The following is a 19772-nucleotide window of genomic DNA, read 5'->3' on the forward strand; positions in this document are numbered from 1 at the left end:
TCCAAATATATCTATCCTGTGCGTGCTAAGTTCTTCAGTAACATGAACTGATGAATGACTAAGGACTGTGTGCCTCCCCCACACCTGGGTCAACACAATGATGCATCATAATAGGGTTTGGTCGAGTTGGTCCCTTCCAAATGGTCTCCACACCAGATACTCTTTGCCAAGACTAATTCCTGCTCAGCTGTGTGTGATCAAGTGACGCTGCATTAAAAGACTGGGTGACATCATGGTCAGTGAGGACAGAGCTTGGTTAATTCTCAAGGGAGAGGCGGCAACCTCCCAAACCCGCCTGTGCGCCGCTGAAGTCAGGCCACCCTCTGGAGAACGGGGTCTCCCAACTCTTCTAAGCCACTTGCTCACTGACTGGCTGACCTCGGCCCCCTCTGTTCTCATCTGGACTACCCTTCCTCCCCTACAGGGAAGGTGCGCATTCTCACAAAAGCCCCTGAGCAGACTGGGAGGACGAGCTATCAGAACTAAGACTGTAAGAAGCACCACGAATGATGGGCTACTACAATGGCCACCTATGGTGGCCAGGCTGGCCAGCCAGAGACAGGGCAGCTGGGCCACTGGGTCCCCGCGTAAGCTGCCTGGGTAAGAGCGGCCACAAGCAAGCATCCAGTGAAGTGTGGCTGTGACTCCACAGAAGGCATGCCGGGAGAATCCCTGGCCCTCCAGGGGGGCCTGGAAAACGGGCACAGCTTTCCAACGTTCCACAGCCCAGAGCTCCTGGGTATCCTGTCTGGTCCCAACATCTCACCCACAGCGTACCCCTGCAGGCCATGGCCTCAGCCCAGGAGGGGTGAACAGATTTTGGGTGCTGGACTCCCCCGAGCTTGGCGTTCTTTAAGGAACAATGACCAAATCCAGCAGCAGGGGCCGCCCCTCCTCTCTGCCCGCCTCCCCTCAGGAGTCAGGGTGAAACCAGCCTCTGTCCACTCATTTCAGACAAGGAGCAGAGAGAGTCTTTGCCAAGACCGACATTCATTCTACCTCTCAAGTTGCCCCTTCGCTGCCTCGCCGGTAAACTTCCACCCAAAGTTTATTCCAAGTGTGCTGGCCCTCCATGATCTGTCCCATTCACGCGAGGCGGCAGGTCCAGACTCACGTAAATCCCCTGGGAGGGAAAATACCTTCCTCACACGCCCAAAGTTCATCCCTTTGAAGTCCTATGGTCAGAGAAACTCTTCCAAAAAACCTACGTTATGTCTAAAGACTCCCTGAAATGTAAATAAAATGAAGATGCATAAACAAAAAACAAGTAATACTTGAGCCTGTGGTCTCTGAAGGTCCGAAAAGTGTAGCTTGAACAGCTTTTCAGGACAAGACACAGAGAGAGACGGGAAATACCAGAGAAACACACCTCTGCCCAGGCCAAAAGCCAGGGGCCAGGGGCTAGAGATTTACTCTCCCTGCCCCATAAATAATTAAGTAACGATCTCTTCTAAGCCTGCATCTCCTTTAAACAGACACCAAACGTCTCTGGAGATGGCAGTTTCCACGCAACCGGGAACAGGGCCCGTGTCCCCTGCCCCTGCACGCAGCCCTCCTCACTAAACTGTTTTGGAGATGTTGGTGCAGCAGCATTTAATTCATACTCGACATCAGAATAAAGTTTTATTGAACACAGCCATGTCCGTCTGTTCCTTTACCGTCTGTGGTCGCTTTTGCACTAAAAGGGCGTATTTGAGGAACTGTGACAGGACCCCACAACCTGCAAAGCCTAAGACATTTACTACTTGGTTCTTTACAGAAAAAATAACTTGCCAACCCCTGCTCTACATGATTCTTTAGCTACAAGGAGGCTTTGGAATGCTCTCATCTGTGGACACGAAAACTCATCCCCTGGGCAGCACTCCCCTCCCACCTCATAGTTGAGCCCATCCCCCAAAACACACCACATAACGCTGCACACCAGAAACCGACACATTGTCACTGACTATACTTCAATTAAAAAAAAAAAACCACACACACAGCATATGGGCCACATCTCCATGGTGCTTCCAGCGCGGTCCAGAGGGACTAGCACAACGTGATCACCCAGCTGAACCGTCTCAAGCACATCTGAGAACCAAAATCAGAGTCAGGTGGAGTGCGACGCAAACCTGGCTGACCTACGTGCCTGCTGCTTTTCTTTCTAGAGAGGCAGGACCACCTTCCCACGGAGAGGCCCGCTGCAAGTCACCTGGCCGGCTCCCTCCTCCCAGCCTTCCGCCCTTCCTCCGTAAGGTGTACCCAGGAGGACGTGTCCGCTGTCCAGCTTACACGAATGGGATGAGCAAGGCAGACTAAACAACAGGAGTGTCTACTCAAGCAGGAATTTAAAAGCTAACATCCTAGAGGTCCACCCGCCGCTGGCACACACCGAACTCAGCCTCTTGGCCGGGTTCCTTTATCTAAAGCACAGCGCCCTCACATGGTGCCGAAGGGAAGGACAGTCTTCCTGAAAATCTGGAGGACTGAAGTGAACTCTCTCACGGCTCAGATGCCATCTGTGAGAGGGCCCAGAACTCACTCTGAGAGGATTTTCAATCAATGTTGTCCAGGTTTCCACCCTCAGCTCCTTCGCAGACAGCTCCTCACTGGAAACTTTACACCAAGAAGTATAAACTCTGACCTCTGCAGAAACTCACTAAACCGCAGCAAATGGGATTCAGATGTTTCCATGTTCAGTACAGTGATGTGACCTAGACTTTAAACACTTTGGCAAAAACAGGAAAAATGATGTGGGCCTTCCAGTCCCTCCCAGAACATGATACAGCCTTGACCCAAGTCCTATGGTGATCTGAGCCGTTCTCACTCCTGCTTAAGCCTCCTTACCCACAGCCCACATTCTCTGCCCCTGTTCCACATTAGCTCCTAACAGGCCCCCTCCACGGTCCATTTTCCTTGTTTAACCAAAGAAGTCAATTTCTCCCGGCCCAGCAAAAGGAGATCACATTCTGATCGGGACTCTAAAACGTCCTGAAAGGGGAACTGGTGAAGGCCAATTCTTGGGAATTACCCCCCGAAGTCCCCCTACACTGCTGGGAAGAGGGCAGAAGTCTCTTAAAAAGACTTGGATTCCCAGGCTTTCTGGCTTTGCTGCAGACTTGTGCCAATTTGTTGCACACTGTGTGGGTAAGGGCTAGAGAATTCTAGACGGCACAGCAAGATAAGGCAGAGGTAGGGGAAGCAGTTTCTTGTGCCAGGGAAGGGCAGACACAAAGAATATCAGAAACCACTTGCCTGGAAGATAGAGAAACACGCTCTGAGCCCATCCCAAGCTTTGCTGGGTTGGGGCAGCCCATCTGCCAGCCATGTGCACTCCTCAGGGGTACAGTGGAGAAACAGAGAAGAGGTGGTGTGGGCACCAGGGTAGGCAAGTGACCTCGTGTGAGCACAGGCAAGGCGGAGGTGCTCAAGAACCTCCTCTGCCCCTCGCAGCACCGTCCACAGGGGCCTCACATGCAGCCGGCATGGGGAGGGGAGTACTGCCCCACTGAGGGGAGCAGGTCTTGTCACCAATGTCAGCATCCCTCAGGCCTGGCTGAGGCTGGGTGCCCCACACAACGCCTGCTCGCCCTGTAAGAGGAAGATAATAGGGACATCCTCCCTTTCCTAGTTCTCAAGTTTCAACTTTAAAGAGTAGGTTAGTGGCCTGTCAGGGGACCTCTCCAAACTTCCTTTTCCAAATACAGAAAGACTCAAAAGGACAGAAAGGAGATCAGTGCTCAAGAGTCCATCTCCACATCTAAAATAGATGAGCTACACACATACAGGTGTTCCCTAGGAAAAGCACACATACACACCTGTACAGATGCAAACAGGGTTCTCTCTACACCTGGGCCAAGTGCACCTCTCAGTCTAGGGACTTAACAAGTTTCATCCCTGCTAGGCCCTGGGTGGGCTGCTCCCAGACAGACGCTGTCCTGGCGCACCGATGAGTCTTAGGACAGTCAGTGGAAGGCACTGGATAATTGGACGCTTCCCCTTTCACGCCCTCTGCTCCTAGACCCTTCGGAAGGTAAGGGGAAAGGGGGGTGGGGGGAAGGGGTAGGAGAGGTTCCAGCCTGCCAGCGGCAGGGCACCCCTGGTGGCTCCACCCCCATCCCAGCCTTCCCCGGGGACCACCCCCGGGAGCCCCGACAGATCGCCAGGCAGACCGGGAGGGGGCGCGGGCAGTACCAGGCCGCCGGCGGCGCCGCAGGCGCTGAGTGAGACGAGAGAGCCGGGGTGGCCCAGCACGCGGCCCGAGTAGAAGCACAGCTCGGTGGGGCGTCCACGGCGCCCGGCTGCACCGGCCTCCTCCACCTCGAAGCCGCCGGACAGGAAGCGCAGGTCGCGGCGCAGCTGCAGGTACAGGTCGCGCCCGAAGGCCGGCAGGTGCAGCAGCAGGGCGCGCTCGCCGGGCCGGGCGCGCGGGGCGGCGGGGGGCGTGCGGGGGCGCCGGCGCCTTCGGGGCCCGGGGGCGCCCGGAAGCGGCGGCAGGTGCACGTCGTCGGGACGCACCCGCCGCGGGAGCACGACCTCCACGTCGGCCGCCGCGTCGCCGACAGCTGCGGGGAGAGAGCAGACGCGTCAGCGCCGCGGGGCCCGCCCGGCTGCCCGCCCTCCCACCCGCTGCCCGCGGGGTCCAGCGCTGGGCATCCCGCGCCAGCCCGGAGACAACGCGGCCCGGAGCCGGCGCTCTCTTCCCTTCCATCGCCCCGGCACCTCCATGCCAGCCATCGCCTCCGCCCGGGCCTCGCGCCACCCGGGAAAGGTCTCCGGCGCGGCCGCTGAGCACCTCCAGGGATGCAGCGGCAGCGTCGGCGACCGGAGAACCCGCGGCGAAGCGGCGGCTCGGGAGCCACCCGGAGCCCAGTTCTCTGGCCGCGCGCGGCCCGCGCGCCCTCGACCCCGGGCGCTGTCAGCGGTCCGCCGCGAGACCCGGGCCGCGCGGGCAGGCGGAGGCCGCCAGGATGCCTCGGGACGGCGGAAGGAAGGTGGCCGCGAGAGGCACGGGAGAAGAAGGGGCGGTGGGAGAGGGAGCGCTACCTGTGCCCGGGTCCAGTCCCCAAACCAGCAGCAGCAGCAAGGGCAGGACGAGAGGAGGCAGCAGGGCGCCGTCACACATGGTACTTGGGAGGAGCAGCCCCCCGGACGGTCGCGGCGGAGCAGGAGAGCGCGAGGCGGCGGCGCCAGCCGGAGTGAAGCCCTCCAGCCTTTGGAAAAAGTAATTAGCGCTGCGGACAAACCCAACGTGGTAAATCCCAAGCCCCTCCTTCTCCTCGGAAAACAGAAGATGATTGGACTTTTGCTTTCCCCTGCCCCGCCTCCCCCTTTCCTATTGGCTAGGACGGGTCTAAACCAGGGTGCGTAGTTAGGTTGTAAGCACTTTCTTACACGTGGTTTCTGGGCAGTGGCGCGGAGTGGACACCAGGTGGCGCAAGGAAGCCGTCTGGAGCCGCACGATCCCGGAGGACCCAGGAGGACACCTGCCTGGTCTTCACGGTTGGTCCTCCTTTTCAAAACCGTCTCTGACCCTGCCGCTCAGCTTCCCAAGAAGACAGACCAGAAATCGTCCTGGCCAACCTATTATACCCCTATTCTCTCTGCATCTAAAATAAAACCAGTTCTGGTTGTTTGTGGCTAGGCACTTTTTTACACAAGGTGTGCAAGTTTGCAGCGGATGGCTACATCCAAGGTAGCCATGTTTATGCAAACCCTTCACACCGCCTGTCATCTTTATCCTCACAGAAGCCAGTGGAACAGGCGCGATCACACCCTCTCGCACACTGAGAGACTGAAGGAGAGAGAGCTTAAGAAGCTTGTTAAGTTACCCAGAGAGTTTCTGGCAGAGCAAGAGGCTAGAATTTGTGGTTCTGATTTACGGCCCGGTGCTGCTCACTACAAAGAGTAAGAGCTCTCTAAGGCGGGCAGGAAGAAATATTTACCCCGTTTTACAGGTTAGGGAACGGGCACAAACTGGCAAAGCCTGGCCTTGAACCCAAGTCTTCCAGCAACAGAGTGAGTTCATTGTTTCCCCATCAGCATATAACTGGTCTGCAGGAAAATTGATTCCTTTAGCTTCCTGAGGAGCATCTTGTAGGAAATGAAACAATTAACTGAAGTGTAACCATTCTCAGGTCTCTCCCCTTCCCTCCTTGTTCTGTTTCCTCAAGGCAGAGGGGCTACAACACTCCTACTGGACTCTGTTTAGGGCCTCTCAGGATCTAAGATTCGTCACAGGATTACATGTCATCAAAGGAATCCAGAGGTGAACACTGTCCAGCTATCATGACATTTAATTAACCCTGAGTGTGGATTGTGTCAGTGATTGTCAATAAAGCTCACTATCCTCATTACTTCAAACTGGCTGCTCTGTGTGTCCCCCCAGGTGTGGCTGGTGGAATCCTTTTCTGCTCTGTCCACCCTGCCCACCACCGCTCCAGGGGCTGCCACTCACTGCTGGGCATCTGAAGTTCCTGGAAGTCTCCGCACACATCCTGCTCATGGCCAGGTTTGGGGATTTTTCCTCCCCCTTGACAGCAGCCTCAGCCAACTGAAGGATCAGCAGCGTCCTCCAGTGGAACAAGAATTCGTGGTGAGCTTTTGGTGCAGCTTTGTTGGCCAAAGACCCAGCTCCAAGGCCTGCCACTGAGAGCCAGAAAGCAGCAACCACACTGCCTTGCAGGAATAGTTGCTTCTGCCCTTGGAGTCTGCCCGAAGTAGCCATCATCAACCTACCCGATGAAGCTCATGTGCGTTGGTCTGTAGGATCATGCCAACTGAAATGACAGCAAGATGCCATTTCATCTCCCAGCCCGTCCAAAACGAAAGAGCTTGAAAAGCTCAAGCACTGAAGAGGACACTCCCCTGCCCATGGGTGGGTGTGTAAATTGGCATAGCGTCTTTGAAGGACATTTGGGCAAACTGTAGTAAAGTTTAGAAGGTGCACACCCTACAAACCCTACTCTACCACTTCTGGTTAACTACCACAGACAGACTGGACCCTGTACAAGAATGTTCACCACACCTTGTTACTAAGAGCCAAAAAACATTGTGAAAACCTGAATGTCCATCATTAGATAAATGGCTAATGGAGCTCAGAAATAAACCCACACATATACAGTCAACTAATATTTGACAAAGGAGCCAAGAATACTCAAGGAGAAAAGATAATCTCTTTAGTAAACGGTGGTGGGAAAACTGGATATCCACATGCAAAACCTTGGAACCTTATCTTCCACCACTCACAAAAATCAGCTTCAGATGGGTTAAAGACAAATGTCAAACTTGAAATTGTAAAACTTGCAGAAGAAAACACAGGGAGAAAGCTCCTTGACACTGGTCTTGGCAACGATTTTGGGGATGACAACCAAAGCATGAGCAACAAAGCCAAAATCAACAAGTGAGACTTCATCAAATCTAAGAGTTTCTGTGCAGCAAAGGAAACCGTCAACAAAATGCAAAGGCTGCCTACAGAGTGGGAGAAAATATTTGCAAACCATATATCTGACAAAGGGTTAATATCCAAAATATATAGAGAACACATACAACGCATTGAAAAAAAATAATAAGCCAATTTAAAAATGGGAAAACACCTGAACAAGACATTTTTTCCAAAGACACGCACATGGCCAACAGGTGCATGAAAAGGTGCTCATGATCGCTAATCTTCAGGGAGATGCTCATCAAAACCACAGTGAGACATCACCTCCCACCTGTTAGGATGTCTGTTATCAAAGAGACAAGAGATTACAGGTGCTGGAGAGGATGTGGACAAAGAGGAACCCTTGTGCCCTGCTGGAGGGAATCTAAATTGGTGCAACCACTATGGAGAACAGCATAGAGGTTCCTCAAAAATTTTTCAATGGAACTACCCTATGATCCAGCAATCCCACTGCTGGTATGTATCTGAAGGAAGATATTAAGCTAAGTGAAATAAGTCAGTCGAAAAAAAAAGACAAATACTGTATGACTTCACTTCTATGAGGGACCTAGCGTAGTCAAATTCATAGAAAGAGAAGAGAGAATGGTGGTTATGAGAGGTGGGCGGGGGAGGAGGGAGTGAGAAATTAGTGTTTAATGAGTACAAAGTTTTAGCTGAGGAAGATGAGAAAGCTCTGGAGGTGGATGGTGGTGACAGTTGCACAACAGTGTGAATGTATTTAATGCCACGGAACTGTACCCTTAAAATGGTTAAAATAGTACATTTTATGTTATGTACATTTTCACACAATAAAAAAAATTGTTTAAAAAAGGGAAATCATTACTATTTGCTGTGATCCCATTTCATTTTAACCCACATAAATGCCTGCTCTTAATTTGGTGGAAGGGCAGGGCTTAATCCCATTTCACAGATGGAAGAGTGAGGGCTGGCAGAGGGGATTAAAACCAAGACAAACAAACAGAGCAAAGCCCTACAGGTGGCAGCAGAGGTCTGACTCTGAAGTAAGGGAAGCCCCCCTTCCTTGCCTGGGCATCCAGTTTGTTGCGCCCACAGATGAGAAGGCGCCTCAGCTCTTTAGCGTGTTGGCTGCTTTTTGTGAAGCGCTTCATTCTGGTGGTCAGTGACCTTTTGTGAACCTGTTGTCTGGGACTGACTCCCTGCAGGTCGGATACCTTGCCTCTCTTGGCCTCTCTTGGATGCTTCCTGTTTGGATGCTGGTCGCCGTCATCATGACTGTTACTACAATTGTTAGTGAAAGCAAGACAGTCCCCTAAAAAAAAAAACAGACAGTCCCCAACGCAGCACAGACTCTGCCAAGAGACACCACGTGCAAATGCCAAACAGAACTAGAGGGCTGAAGACACAGACGGGGCAGAGCCTAAAGAGGACTGCAGGCACGTAAGCCAAACGTGACCTTCCTTAATCCCCCCACTCAGAGCTTTCTTGAGCTGATAATTGATGGGTCCAGGTGCCAAGACGCGTGTGTAATAAACCTGATCCGTGCGTAGGTGGAGGGAGGCTCTGTGCCCTGAATATCACCAAGCATTGGTGTGGTGGTAAGGAGAGAGGGGGTCTGAGTGGATTCCACATGACAACCTCCTCTTTGAAGCTAAATACCCTTGGTTCTTTAAGCAAGCAACCCTCCTTCCTGGAAGCCAATAAGCTGCAACATCCTCTCCAGCAGGGGGAGTCCAGCATCAGTCTTGTCTTCCTAAATAAACCAGAATTGGTGGGAAACACAGGCCCCAGTTCCCTTCCTGCTCCAAAGGCCGTTTTTCTGATTTATATTTTACCCTTTCCCTGCTGAACCTGGATCTTGGCCCAAAATTCAGCCACTTGGCCAGCATCCCCATCCCCTGAGTGAATCTGACCAACCTCTCCCTGCGGGGTCTGCAGGCACCTCCCTGGTTCCAGGGTTCCCGGCAGCATCCGTTCACCAGGAATGGGTGCTGAGTCCAGGAACGGCCCCTGTCTGGAAATTCGTGCTGCCCCCACTCCCGCTCACCAGAACAAGTCCAGGTCACCTCTCCTTTGACTGCTAAGTTTTCAGCTGAGCTGTTACTTGCTCAATCAGGGTTTTTACTAAGGTATTTTGAGCCCTACCCTTTCCCAGCATCCTGGCTCTTCCCCTCCCCACGGCTGTGCCCCCAAGGTCTCAGCCTGCCTTTGAGCTGAGTGTCCCTGGCTTTCAAGTGTCCCCATTTTTGAAAAGACAACTCCATCCTCGCGTGCTTCTGAAGGTCACCAGAGGCACCATCTGGCCAGGAGGCAGCCCTTACAGCCCTCATGTCTGAATTATCAGGAAAACGGCCTAATTTAGTGCCAAATTTGAGCTCAGAGCTCATCCAAACCAACTTCTCTTGCCCAAGGACAATTGAGAAAAGTAACATATGTTTCATTCTTCTGCAGCACACCTTTCCCTTCTTCCATGTCTTCCTCCTCTTTCAGCATTGCCCCTTGCGGTTCCAGAGCCCTTGGTCTCTCCTAGTCCTTCCTTTGCTCAAGGAAAGCACCTTGTCTGGAATAATAGGTTAAATACATCATGCAAGGAGAGGCTGAAAAAAATGGGATAGACACAAATTCGTATTTGATTTTAGTAAATGCAAATACTGATGGCTCAAACTGGTGTGAGGGCTCAGGTTGGATGGCTGTCTATAAACATGGACAAAACCTAGGTTAGTTATTCTGTGATGGTTTTAAAATAGGTCTGCTAATTATGACCCTCTTCCCTTCAACAGGTGGAACCTAACTCTTCTGCTTAGAAAGTGTAGGGGAAGTGTAAAGGCTCACTGACTTGCTTCTAACGAACAGAATGTAGTGGGAGTAAAGCTTTGTGATTTCTGGGGCTACATTATAAGAATACACCTCTGCCTATCTCCCTCCCTCCCTCCCTCTCTCTCTCAGATCAGTTACTTTGGTGGAAACCAGTGACCATGTCATGAGGACACTCAAGCAGCCCTGTGGAAACGCCCATGAAAAGGAAACCGATACGCCAGAATCAACTGACTAGCCAAGTGACGGAGTCACTTTGGAAGCAGATCCTCCAGCTCAGTCAACCTTTTAGATGATTTCAGTCCCCAGCCTTAAAAGTCTTCCCCAAACATTATGAGCAGAAACAAGACATCTTCACTGTGCCCTGGCTGAATCTGTCCCCAACAAACACCAAGAGAGAGTAAATTATAATTACTTTTTAAGGCACTAAGTTTTTTTGAGGGGTGTAATTGGTTGTGCAGTGATAGCTAACTAAAACAGATTCATAACACATACTAAAATTAATTCCAAGATAGAGTAAAGATTTGTATGAAGACATTTAGGTTGCTTCTATGTCTTGGCTATTGTAAATAGTGCTGCTATGAACATTGGGGTGCATGTATCTTTTCAAAATAGAGTTCCCTCTGGATATATGCCCAGATGTAGGATTGCTGGATCATATGGTAAGTCTGTTTTTAGTTTTTTTGAGGAATCTCCATACTATTTTCCATAATGTCCTAACTATCCATCAACAGATGATTGTTAAATAAATTGTGGTATATAAATATAAATATGAATATGAATATAAATATAAATATAAATATATATTTATTCAGCAATCCCACTCCTGGGCATATATCTGTAGTAAACTCTAATTCAAAAAGATACATGCACCCCAGTGTTTATAGCAGCACTATTTACAATAGCCAAGACATGGAAACAACCTAAATGTCCATCGACAGATGATTGGATAAAGATGTGGTGTGTGTATATGTATGTGCGTGTTTGTGTGTGTGTGTGTGTGTGTGTGTGTGTGTGTGTGTGTAATGGAATACTACTCAGCCATAAAAAATAAAATAATGTCATTTGCAGCAACATGGTTAGACCTGGAGATTGTCATTCTAAGCGAAGTAAGCCAGAAAGAGAAAGAAAAATACCATATGATACCACTTATATGTAGAATCTAAAAAAAGATACAAATGAACTTATTTCCAAAACAGAAACAGACTCACAGACATAGAAAACAAACTTATAGTGACCGGGGGGAAAGGGGTGGGAAGGGATAAATTGGGAGTTTGGGATGTGCAGATACTAACTACTATACGTAAAATAGATAAACAACAATTTTCTCTGTATAGCACAAGGAACTATATTCAATATCTTGTAGTAACCTATAATGAAAAAGAATATAAAAAGGCATATATGTATGTGTATTTATGACTGAAACATGCTGCACACCAGAAATTGACACAACATTGTAAACGGACTATACTTCAATTAAAAAATTTATATGCAAACATTCATATGAATGTAGGAGGTGGCCATCAAGAGGTCAGCGTACCTGGAAGCAAAATGCAGGGTGAGCAAGCTGATTACAGTCACAAGAGCGGCCAGACAGCTGGTTGGTCCCTGTGCATGGCTTCTATATCAAGCCTTGACTCAGGACCAGGGATGAGACCAACCAGCTTGCCTGGGAAAAAAATGAATGTGATGCTTGGATTAATGAGCACATGTGAGAAACTGGGAGTCCCAGTACCCAGAAGGTTAGCAGAAACACTTTTTTAAAAAATGCCATACAAGAAGGAAATATATATCATAATATGTGCTTGGCTCTGCAGAGAATAACTTTCACACAGTCATAATGCAACAATGTGAGATGGTTTTCAACTGTTCAAATCAACAAGAAAGAGATGCCAGAAGAAATCAATCTGGCTCCAGAACCAACTATAAAAGTTATCACCCTTGATAACATAAAAATAAAATAATAGATAAGAAAAGAGAGATGGAAAGCAAACAAAAGACGAAGAAAAGTGTAGAGGGCAAGTACCCTCATCTTCCAAATCGCCTATGGTTGATAAAATGAGAAATACATGTATTTTTTGAATGTAAAAAGGTAACCAATAAAAGAAGTAAAAATCTCTCATATTGGGACAGGAATGTGATAAAAGTGAGATAAAGTCTTACCCATCTTATGGGTAATCAATTGGTTTATCTAATCTTGATATATAAAAATTATTGGTATAATAATAGTTTTTTAATGATGTGAAGGAAGCCATCAGAACTAAAAACAGACATAGTTAAAAGGGAATGAGTCTAGGGTTATAGAGAGTTGGGGCATGTGTCATTGCCTCACATTTCAAGAACTTTATCATTTGCTTTTACTACTGAATGCAGTATTTCGAAAAAGTCGAATCTTTTAAAAAATTACGATGTCTTTCCACCTTTACTAGACTTACATACTGCCTTTGTTTTTTTCAAATAGGGTGCATGTGTATAACATAACATTCACAAATAAACTACTTAAACCTTACAAAAACCCTGTAAGGGAAAAAATATTATCTCTTGTTATGAAATAGGGAAAGTGAGCTGAGAAATACTAATGATTTGCCCGAGATGATTTAATGAGTTATTGTCTTAATAATTATAAACTCTTAAAACATTGACAATTTCTCACACAAATCCCCTGAGGTAAAGAGTCCTGTATAGATGAAAATCTAATGGCAACAAAGATAAGTAACTTACTCCCGGATCCCAAGGATGTAGTAGATGAGCGTGGTTCCCACTTCTTTCCTGCTTTGTTGCTTTCTCTGTAGGAAGTGGTGACCATCAACACTTGTATCTGGAAGCTGGAAACAAGAGGAAGCGGGCAAGGGGCAAAGGTCTCACAATTTCCTTCTGACGTTGGTATTACTGTTACCCACTTTCTACAGATAGGGCCAGAGAACAAGTGCTGTGCTCACCAAGGTCACACGGATGGTCAGCGGCGGGATGTGACTCAATACTGGGGCACCAGGGTCATGCCCTCTGTCACTATAGGGGGAAATAGGAGGAAACAGGAATTCCAACTGCCTGTGAATTTCTCTTCTCAGATCCTCAGTTTTCTCATCTGTAAAAGAAGAGAGTGATCTAGGTCATCTCCCTGTCAAACTTGAACTTGATTTTAGCCTAGCAATTCAGATAATCCTTGGAAATGGAAACAAAGGCCCAGGAGTGTCCTGGTACATTAAGGGACTGGGTTATGTTTATTGAATATATGAATGAAGAAAACAGTTCTATAAAATCAGAGATTTCTGAAGACTGTAAGATTTGGTAGGTGATCAGAGATAATGAAGCATCAAAGCCATCTCACTCTCTAGATTTACTCACAGTCGTTCCTCCCTGGAGTAATTTTAATTCACCAGGTTCATATAGGTTTAATTAAAAAAAAAAGAAAAAGGCTGAGATGTCAAAAAATTTCCCATGCTAGCTAAAAAAGGAAGGGGTAGGAAGGCCTTCCTTGTTTGAATAATACTGGGAGTTCTTCACAACAATCCCTAAGTGGTCATCACATCTCATGAGTGTGTACTTCAGCAACCAACATCTAAGACACTGCTCAACATTTCGAAGGCACTCGATAGATATTTGTGAAATCACCCACAGTTTAAGGGTTTCTCCCCATTCTTATATGTCATCCAGAACTATCTTCGAATATTCAACTTTGAAATACAAAGCTTGCCAGAGAAACTATAACCAGATCTCAATAATCAGATTATATTGGTCAAAAACATTTGTTTGGTAGTATCAGAAACCCCACTGAGCTCAAGTGAGCACAAAGAAGGTGTTTGTTACAAGGTATTTATTTAATATTCTAAAATCAATCACTGCAACTCATAATATTAAGCTGAAGAGGAAAAAAATCCTATAATCATCTCAGTAGACATAGAAAAAGCCTTTGACACACTCCAACATCTATTCCTGATTTTTAAAAACAATCTCACAGCAAATTAGCAACCTCATAAAGGACAGGTAACCTACAGATAACACCTACTTAATGGTAAAAGACTTAAATACTTTCTCCCTAAGATCAGGAAAGAGTGAGCGACAGCTGGTTTCACCATTTCTTTTCAACACTGTACTAGACGCTCAAGCTGATGCAATCAGGCAAGAAAATAAAAATAATCCAGGTTGTAAAAGAGAAGTAAAATTGCCTTTATTCACAGACAAGATGATCATCTTTATAAAAAATCCTATGGAATCTATAAGAACAAAAGTTATTAAGACTAATAAATTCAGAAGACCAAAATAAAAATTCCAATTGTATTCCTATATACTAGCAATGAACAACCAGAAATTTAAATTAAAAAACAATGCCACTTATAATAGCATTAAAAACTATAAAATACTTAGGGATAAGTCTGACAAATGATGCAAAAGAACTGTATACTGAAAACTACAAAACATCACTGAGCAAAATTAAAGAACACTTAAATATTTGAGGAAATATACAATGTTCATAAGACTCAGTATTACTAAAATGTCAGTTTTCTCCCAACTGACAACCACATCCAATGCATCCAAAATAAATCCCATCATATTTTTGGAGGAGTTGGATAAGCTGAGTCTAAAATTTATATGGAAATGCAAAACCCTAGAAAACAACTGTGAAAAAGAACAGTTTGGTGGACTATCTGATTTCAGGATTCATTATAAATCTACAACAATAGTGGGCAATGGATTTTGGAAAAGGTGCAAAGGTAATCCAGTGCAGAAAGCATGGGCTTTCAAAAATGGGATTAGAAAAATTGGACATCCATAGGGAAAAAGTTAACATGTATAACTTACATCATATATAAAATTAACTCAAAATGGATCATAGACCTAAATGTAAAACATAAAACTATAAAACTTTCAAAAGAAAACACAGGAGAAAATCTTTATGACTACTTTTAGGCAAAAATTTCTTAGATACAACAACAAAAGAATAATTCATTAAAGAGCAATATTGATAGACTGGATTTCATGGAAATTAAAAACTTTTGCTCTACAAAAAAAAAAAAAAAACACTTAAGGAATGAAAAGACAACACACAGGCTGGAAGACCTATTTTCAGAGAATGTATCTGATAGAGTACTTGTATCCAAAATATATAAAGAACTCTCAAAACTCAATAATAACCTGAATCAAAAATAAGCAAAGGACTTGAATAGACATTTCTCCAAAGAAGACACACAAATGGTCAAAAAGACATGAACAGATACTCAACATGGCTAATTATCTGGGAAATGAAAATCAAAACCACAATGAAACACCACTTCATACTCATTGCAATGGCTACTACCAAAAACAATGGAAATTAGTAATTGTTGGTGAAGATGTGGAGAAATTGGAGGCCTCATACATTGCTGATGGGAATGTAGATGGCGCAGCCTCTGTAGAAAAATGTGGCGGTTCCTTAAAAAGTTAAACATAGAACTACCATATGGCTCAGCATATAAAATAGAGGTTATGGAGTTGGAGAGTTACTGCTTATCGGGTATAGAGTGTGTAGATTTGATGATGAAAACATTGCAGAAATAGATAGTGGTGATGGTTGCACAACATTGTAAGCATACTTAATGATACTAAATGATACATTTAAAATGGCTAAAATGGTAAGTTTTATGTTCCATATAGTTTACCACAATAAAAATAAAAGTCAATAATAAGGAAACACGCTGTTGCTATGTCAGGGGAGGGGGTTTACGGTGAGAATGTGTCTCAGCCTTTCCTTTGCATTTTGACACTTGCCCAATATGTAGGAGTCACTCAGCTGGCTTCTGCATTTCTTTCAGAAGGAATTGCCCTGTGTGTGGCTATAGATTCAGTGTGTCTATTGGAGGAGGTAAGTTCATATGTTGCCATCCTTAGCAATTTCCTTAAAGTTAAACACAAACATACCCAGCCATTCTATTCAGGTATGAAAGTATATGTTTGTATAAAGATTTGTAAATGAATGACCACGACAGTTTTATCTGTAATAGCCAAAAACTAGGAACAACCCAAATGCCCATCAACAGATGAACGGATAAACAAAATTATAGAAATCACAATACACAATGGTAGATATAATGAAATAGTATTTGACAATAAACAAGAGTGAACTATTGATTACATCTGATGATATTAATAGATCTCAGTTACTGAGGAGAGGAAGCCACACACACTAGAAAGAGGATAGCGTGGGATTCTAGTCATATAAAATTCTAGAAATGCAAACTAATTTGTGGTGACAGATCAGCTGTTGCCTGTGGGAAGGGACAGGTGCAGGGAGGTGTATGGGTAAGGAATTACAAAGGGACAGGAGGAAACTTTTGAATATGTTCACTATATTGATTGCAGTGACTGTTTCATGAGTGTATATAGTATGTCAAAACTTATCAAATGGTACACTTTAAATACCTGCAGTTTGCTGTATGTCAACTATAGCTCAATTTGTTTCAAAAGCCATGTTGTGCAGGTGACCAACAGCTACATGAAAAGATGCTCAACATTGCTAATTATTGGAGAAATGCAAGTCAAAACTACAGTGAGGTTATCACCTCATACCAATCAGAATGGCCATCATTAAAAAGTCTGCAAATAAATGCTGGAGAGGGTGTGGAGAAAAGGGAACCCTCCTACACTGTTGGTGGGAATGTAGTTTGGAATAGCCACTATGGAAAACAGAAAACAGACTTACTACATGATCCAGCAATCCCACTCCTGGGCATATGTCTGAGAAAGACAAAAACTCTAATTCGAAAAAATACATGCACCGCAATATTCATAGTAGCAGTATTTACAATAGCCAAGACATGGAAGCAACCTAAATGTCCATTGACAGATGAATGGACAAAGAAGATGTGGTATAAATATACAATGAAATATTACTCAGTCATAAAAAAGAATGAAATAATGCCATCAATTTGCAGCAACACGGACAGACCTAGAGATTATCATACTAAACGTACTAAGTCAGAAAGAGAAAGACAAATAGCACATGATATCACTTACATGTAGAATCAAAAAAATGATACAAATAAACTTACTTACAAAAGAGGAACAGACTCAGACATAGAAAACAAACTTATGGTTATCAAAGGGGAGGGGGGAAGAATAAATTAGGATTAACAGATACACACTACTATATATAAAAATAGATTAACAACAAGGACCTACTGGATAGCACAGGGAACTATATTCAGTATCTTGTGATAACCTATAATGGAAAAGAATACATATATGTATGTCTAAATGAATCACTTTGCTGTACACCTGAAACATTGTAAATCAACTATACTTTTTAAAAAAAAAAGCCATGTACATGTTGAATTTAAAATGCAAATAATGAGTTAAATTTTAACAATACTTTTATGTAATAAAATCTCAAACAACACTGTTTTGAAGACAGAAAGTGGACTAGGAAAACATACATTAAATATGTAGATTGGGTTCCTCTTTGAGGAGTGGAAGGTGAAGGGTCACAGGGAAAATCATGCAAGAGAACAAAGAAGGGTCTTGGGAGGCCCTGTGATGATAACATGCAGAGAATGATTAGATCAAATCTGTCTAAGATCCTGGGAGATGGGAGGGTTGATGCTGCAGGGAGGGGGAGAGAGGAGACCTGAAGGGAGGAAGGCAGAAAACTAAAGGGAAAAAGAGAGGGGTGGGAGGGACAGATAGACACATCAAGCTGAAAGATGAATGGATTTTGTAGAAGTGACCCTCACAGTTTGGCTTTGCAAACACGCACTCGGCTAAGGGCCAGACAAGGCCTGGGCCATCGAAGTTACATGGTTATCAAGTTCCCCTTCCCTGCAGCCTCTGGAAGTCCTTGCCAAGAACAGAAGGGGGAAATCCATCTCTTTGTCTCTGTTTACTCCGTTGGACCCGATTTCGTGTTTCCTTGCCTTATTTCTCTCCGGGGACCCTCCAGCCCTTGCTGCGGACGGACGGGGTGAGACGCGGGAGTTGGGCAAAGCGTGGGATGCAGAAAAGGCGCTTGGTACCCGGGTTTCACAAAGCCGCCAAGAGGCCCTCCAGGCCGAGTGGGAACCCAGGCCCCGCTCAAAGCCATTTCCTAAGAGGCTTGGGGCCAGGTGCGCAGGGTCCCTCGCCTCCTTTCCTCCCTTTCCCGGGCGCCCGGGGGAGAGGAGACCGGGCGCGGCCCGTGCCCCTCCTGCGCCCTGGCGCTCCTGCTTGGGCGGGGGTCATCGAGAGCAGGGTCGCCGGGGCGGGGAGCTCCCTGGCCGACCGGGGCCCCCCTCCACGCGCCTCCCACCCGCTCGGCCCGCGGGTCCGCAGGGCAGGAAGGTCACAGCCACCCGGCAGCCTGGACACCGCCTCTCTGAGAGCGTTTTTCACAGCCCGACTCCACCTGGCCCAGGGCAGGCGGTTGGCGTCCCGCCTGGCTTGGGGGTGCTGGGGAGCGGGAAGGGGCGGGGAAGCGAGGCCTTGCACTCTCTCCGAGGCATCTGCCAATCCCATCCTTTAAAGGGAAATGTTTTACTATGATGAGAGGAGGTTCCCCAAGCAAAGGTGGGGCTCTTCAGGTGGACAGAGCCACCAGCAGGTAGAGCTAGGGACAAACTGCGTCACTAAAGTGAAAGGGTCGGGGAGCTGGGGGTGGTCAGGGACTGCGGGTGGGGGTGGGGTTACGAGGGAGAAGAAATGGTGGTGGGCTGGGGTGGGGTGAGTTAGGAAGAGCCAGAGAGGGGGAAGGGAAAAGAGGACCCACTCCATTCAGACCTCTGCGATCTCCCTGGCTCTCCCCTTCTACTCGCTCCTTCTCCCCAACCCCCCTCCCACACCTCCTCCCCAACCACATGGTGCCTGCCAGGCTGAGCTGACCCCCACAGGAGACCACAGACTCCTTCCAAGCAGTGGCCCTGGCCAGGCATTTTCCCTGAGAGGTCTATTCAGAGTGACCACACTGACCACTGTATTCTTGGATGTCCCTTCTTGACCCAAAGCCCATAATTTGACTTGCTTTATTCAATTGTTCCAGAGTTTTGTTTTTTCCTGTTAGAATCAGGTATAATGCGATCGCTGTCATGGCCCATTTAAGACAATCAGGGATTAAAAAACAGCCATCATTCATCCTATCTATTTTGTCATCTTAAACTGAATTACCCTGCGGGGAGGGGAAGGAGCCAAACTTCCCTGTCATTATTTACCCTGCCAGAATCCCAGCCTCTGCTCAGACTTGACGGCTGTACTGCATTTACAGTTATTCCCAATTTATAACAACAACAACAACAAAAAGCCGAGCTTCAGCAGGGTAAGAGGAACCCACCAAGGCCCCGGACAGTGGAGAGCAGACCTTAGGTTTTCCCGACTCCAAACCTCCACACACTCATTCTTGCCCACTTTATTTTTAAGCCGTAGAATATATCCCAGGTACAGAAGAGTATGAGCACATAAAAGGTATATGTATATTTAACTAATAATAAGAAAATGAATAGCCATGAACCTATTATCACCTAGGCTAAGGAATAGAACATAACCATGTCGAATGAGAAAAATGCACAACCTAAAAGCTGAGAGTTATGTTTTACTCGGTGAACTTTCTGAGCATCCAAGCCCAGGAGGCGGCCTCTCA

The 19772-nt window shown here is 46.5% G+C and overlaps 1 protein-coding gene across 1 annotated transcript in view; it reads right to left on the minus strand.

Annotated features, from left to right (window-relative positions):
* Window positions 1-6452, minus strand: part of ADAMTS17 (ADAM metallopeptidase with thrombospondin type 1 motif 17) — a 304068-nt gene extending 297616 nt beyond the window's left edge. Inside the window, exons 1-3 of the mRNA XM_032468854.1 lie at window positions 6437-6452; window positions 5026-5192; window positions 4174-4544 (exon numbers count right to left, since the gene is read on the minus strand). Of these exons, the coding sequence (XP_032324745.1) occupies window positions 4174-4544; window positions 5026-5104 (450 nt within the window). The 5' untranslated portion in view covers window positions 5105-5192; window positions 6437-6452. The remainder of the gene's footprint in view (window positions 1-4173; window positions 4545-5025; window positions 5193-6436) is intronic.
* Window positions 6453-19772: the final 13320 nt, after the last annotated feature.

This window comes from Camelus ferus, chromosome 27 (assembly GCF_009834535.1).
Source record: "Camelus ferus isolate YT-003-E chromosome 27, BCGSAC_Cfer_1.0, whole genome shotgun sequence".
NCBI classification, from domain to species: Eukaryota; Metazoa; Chordata; class Mammalia; order Artiodactyla; family Camelidae; genus Camelus; species Camelus ferus.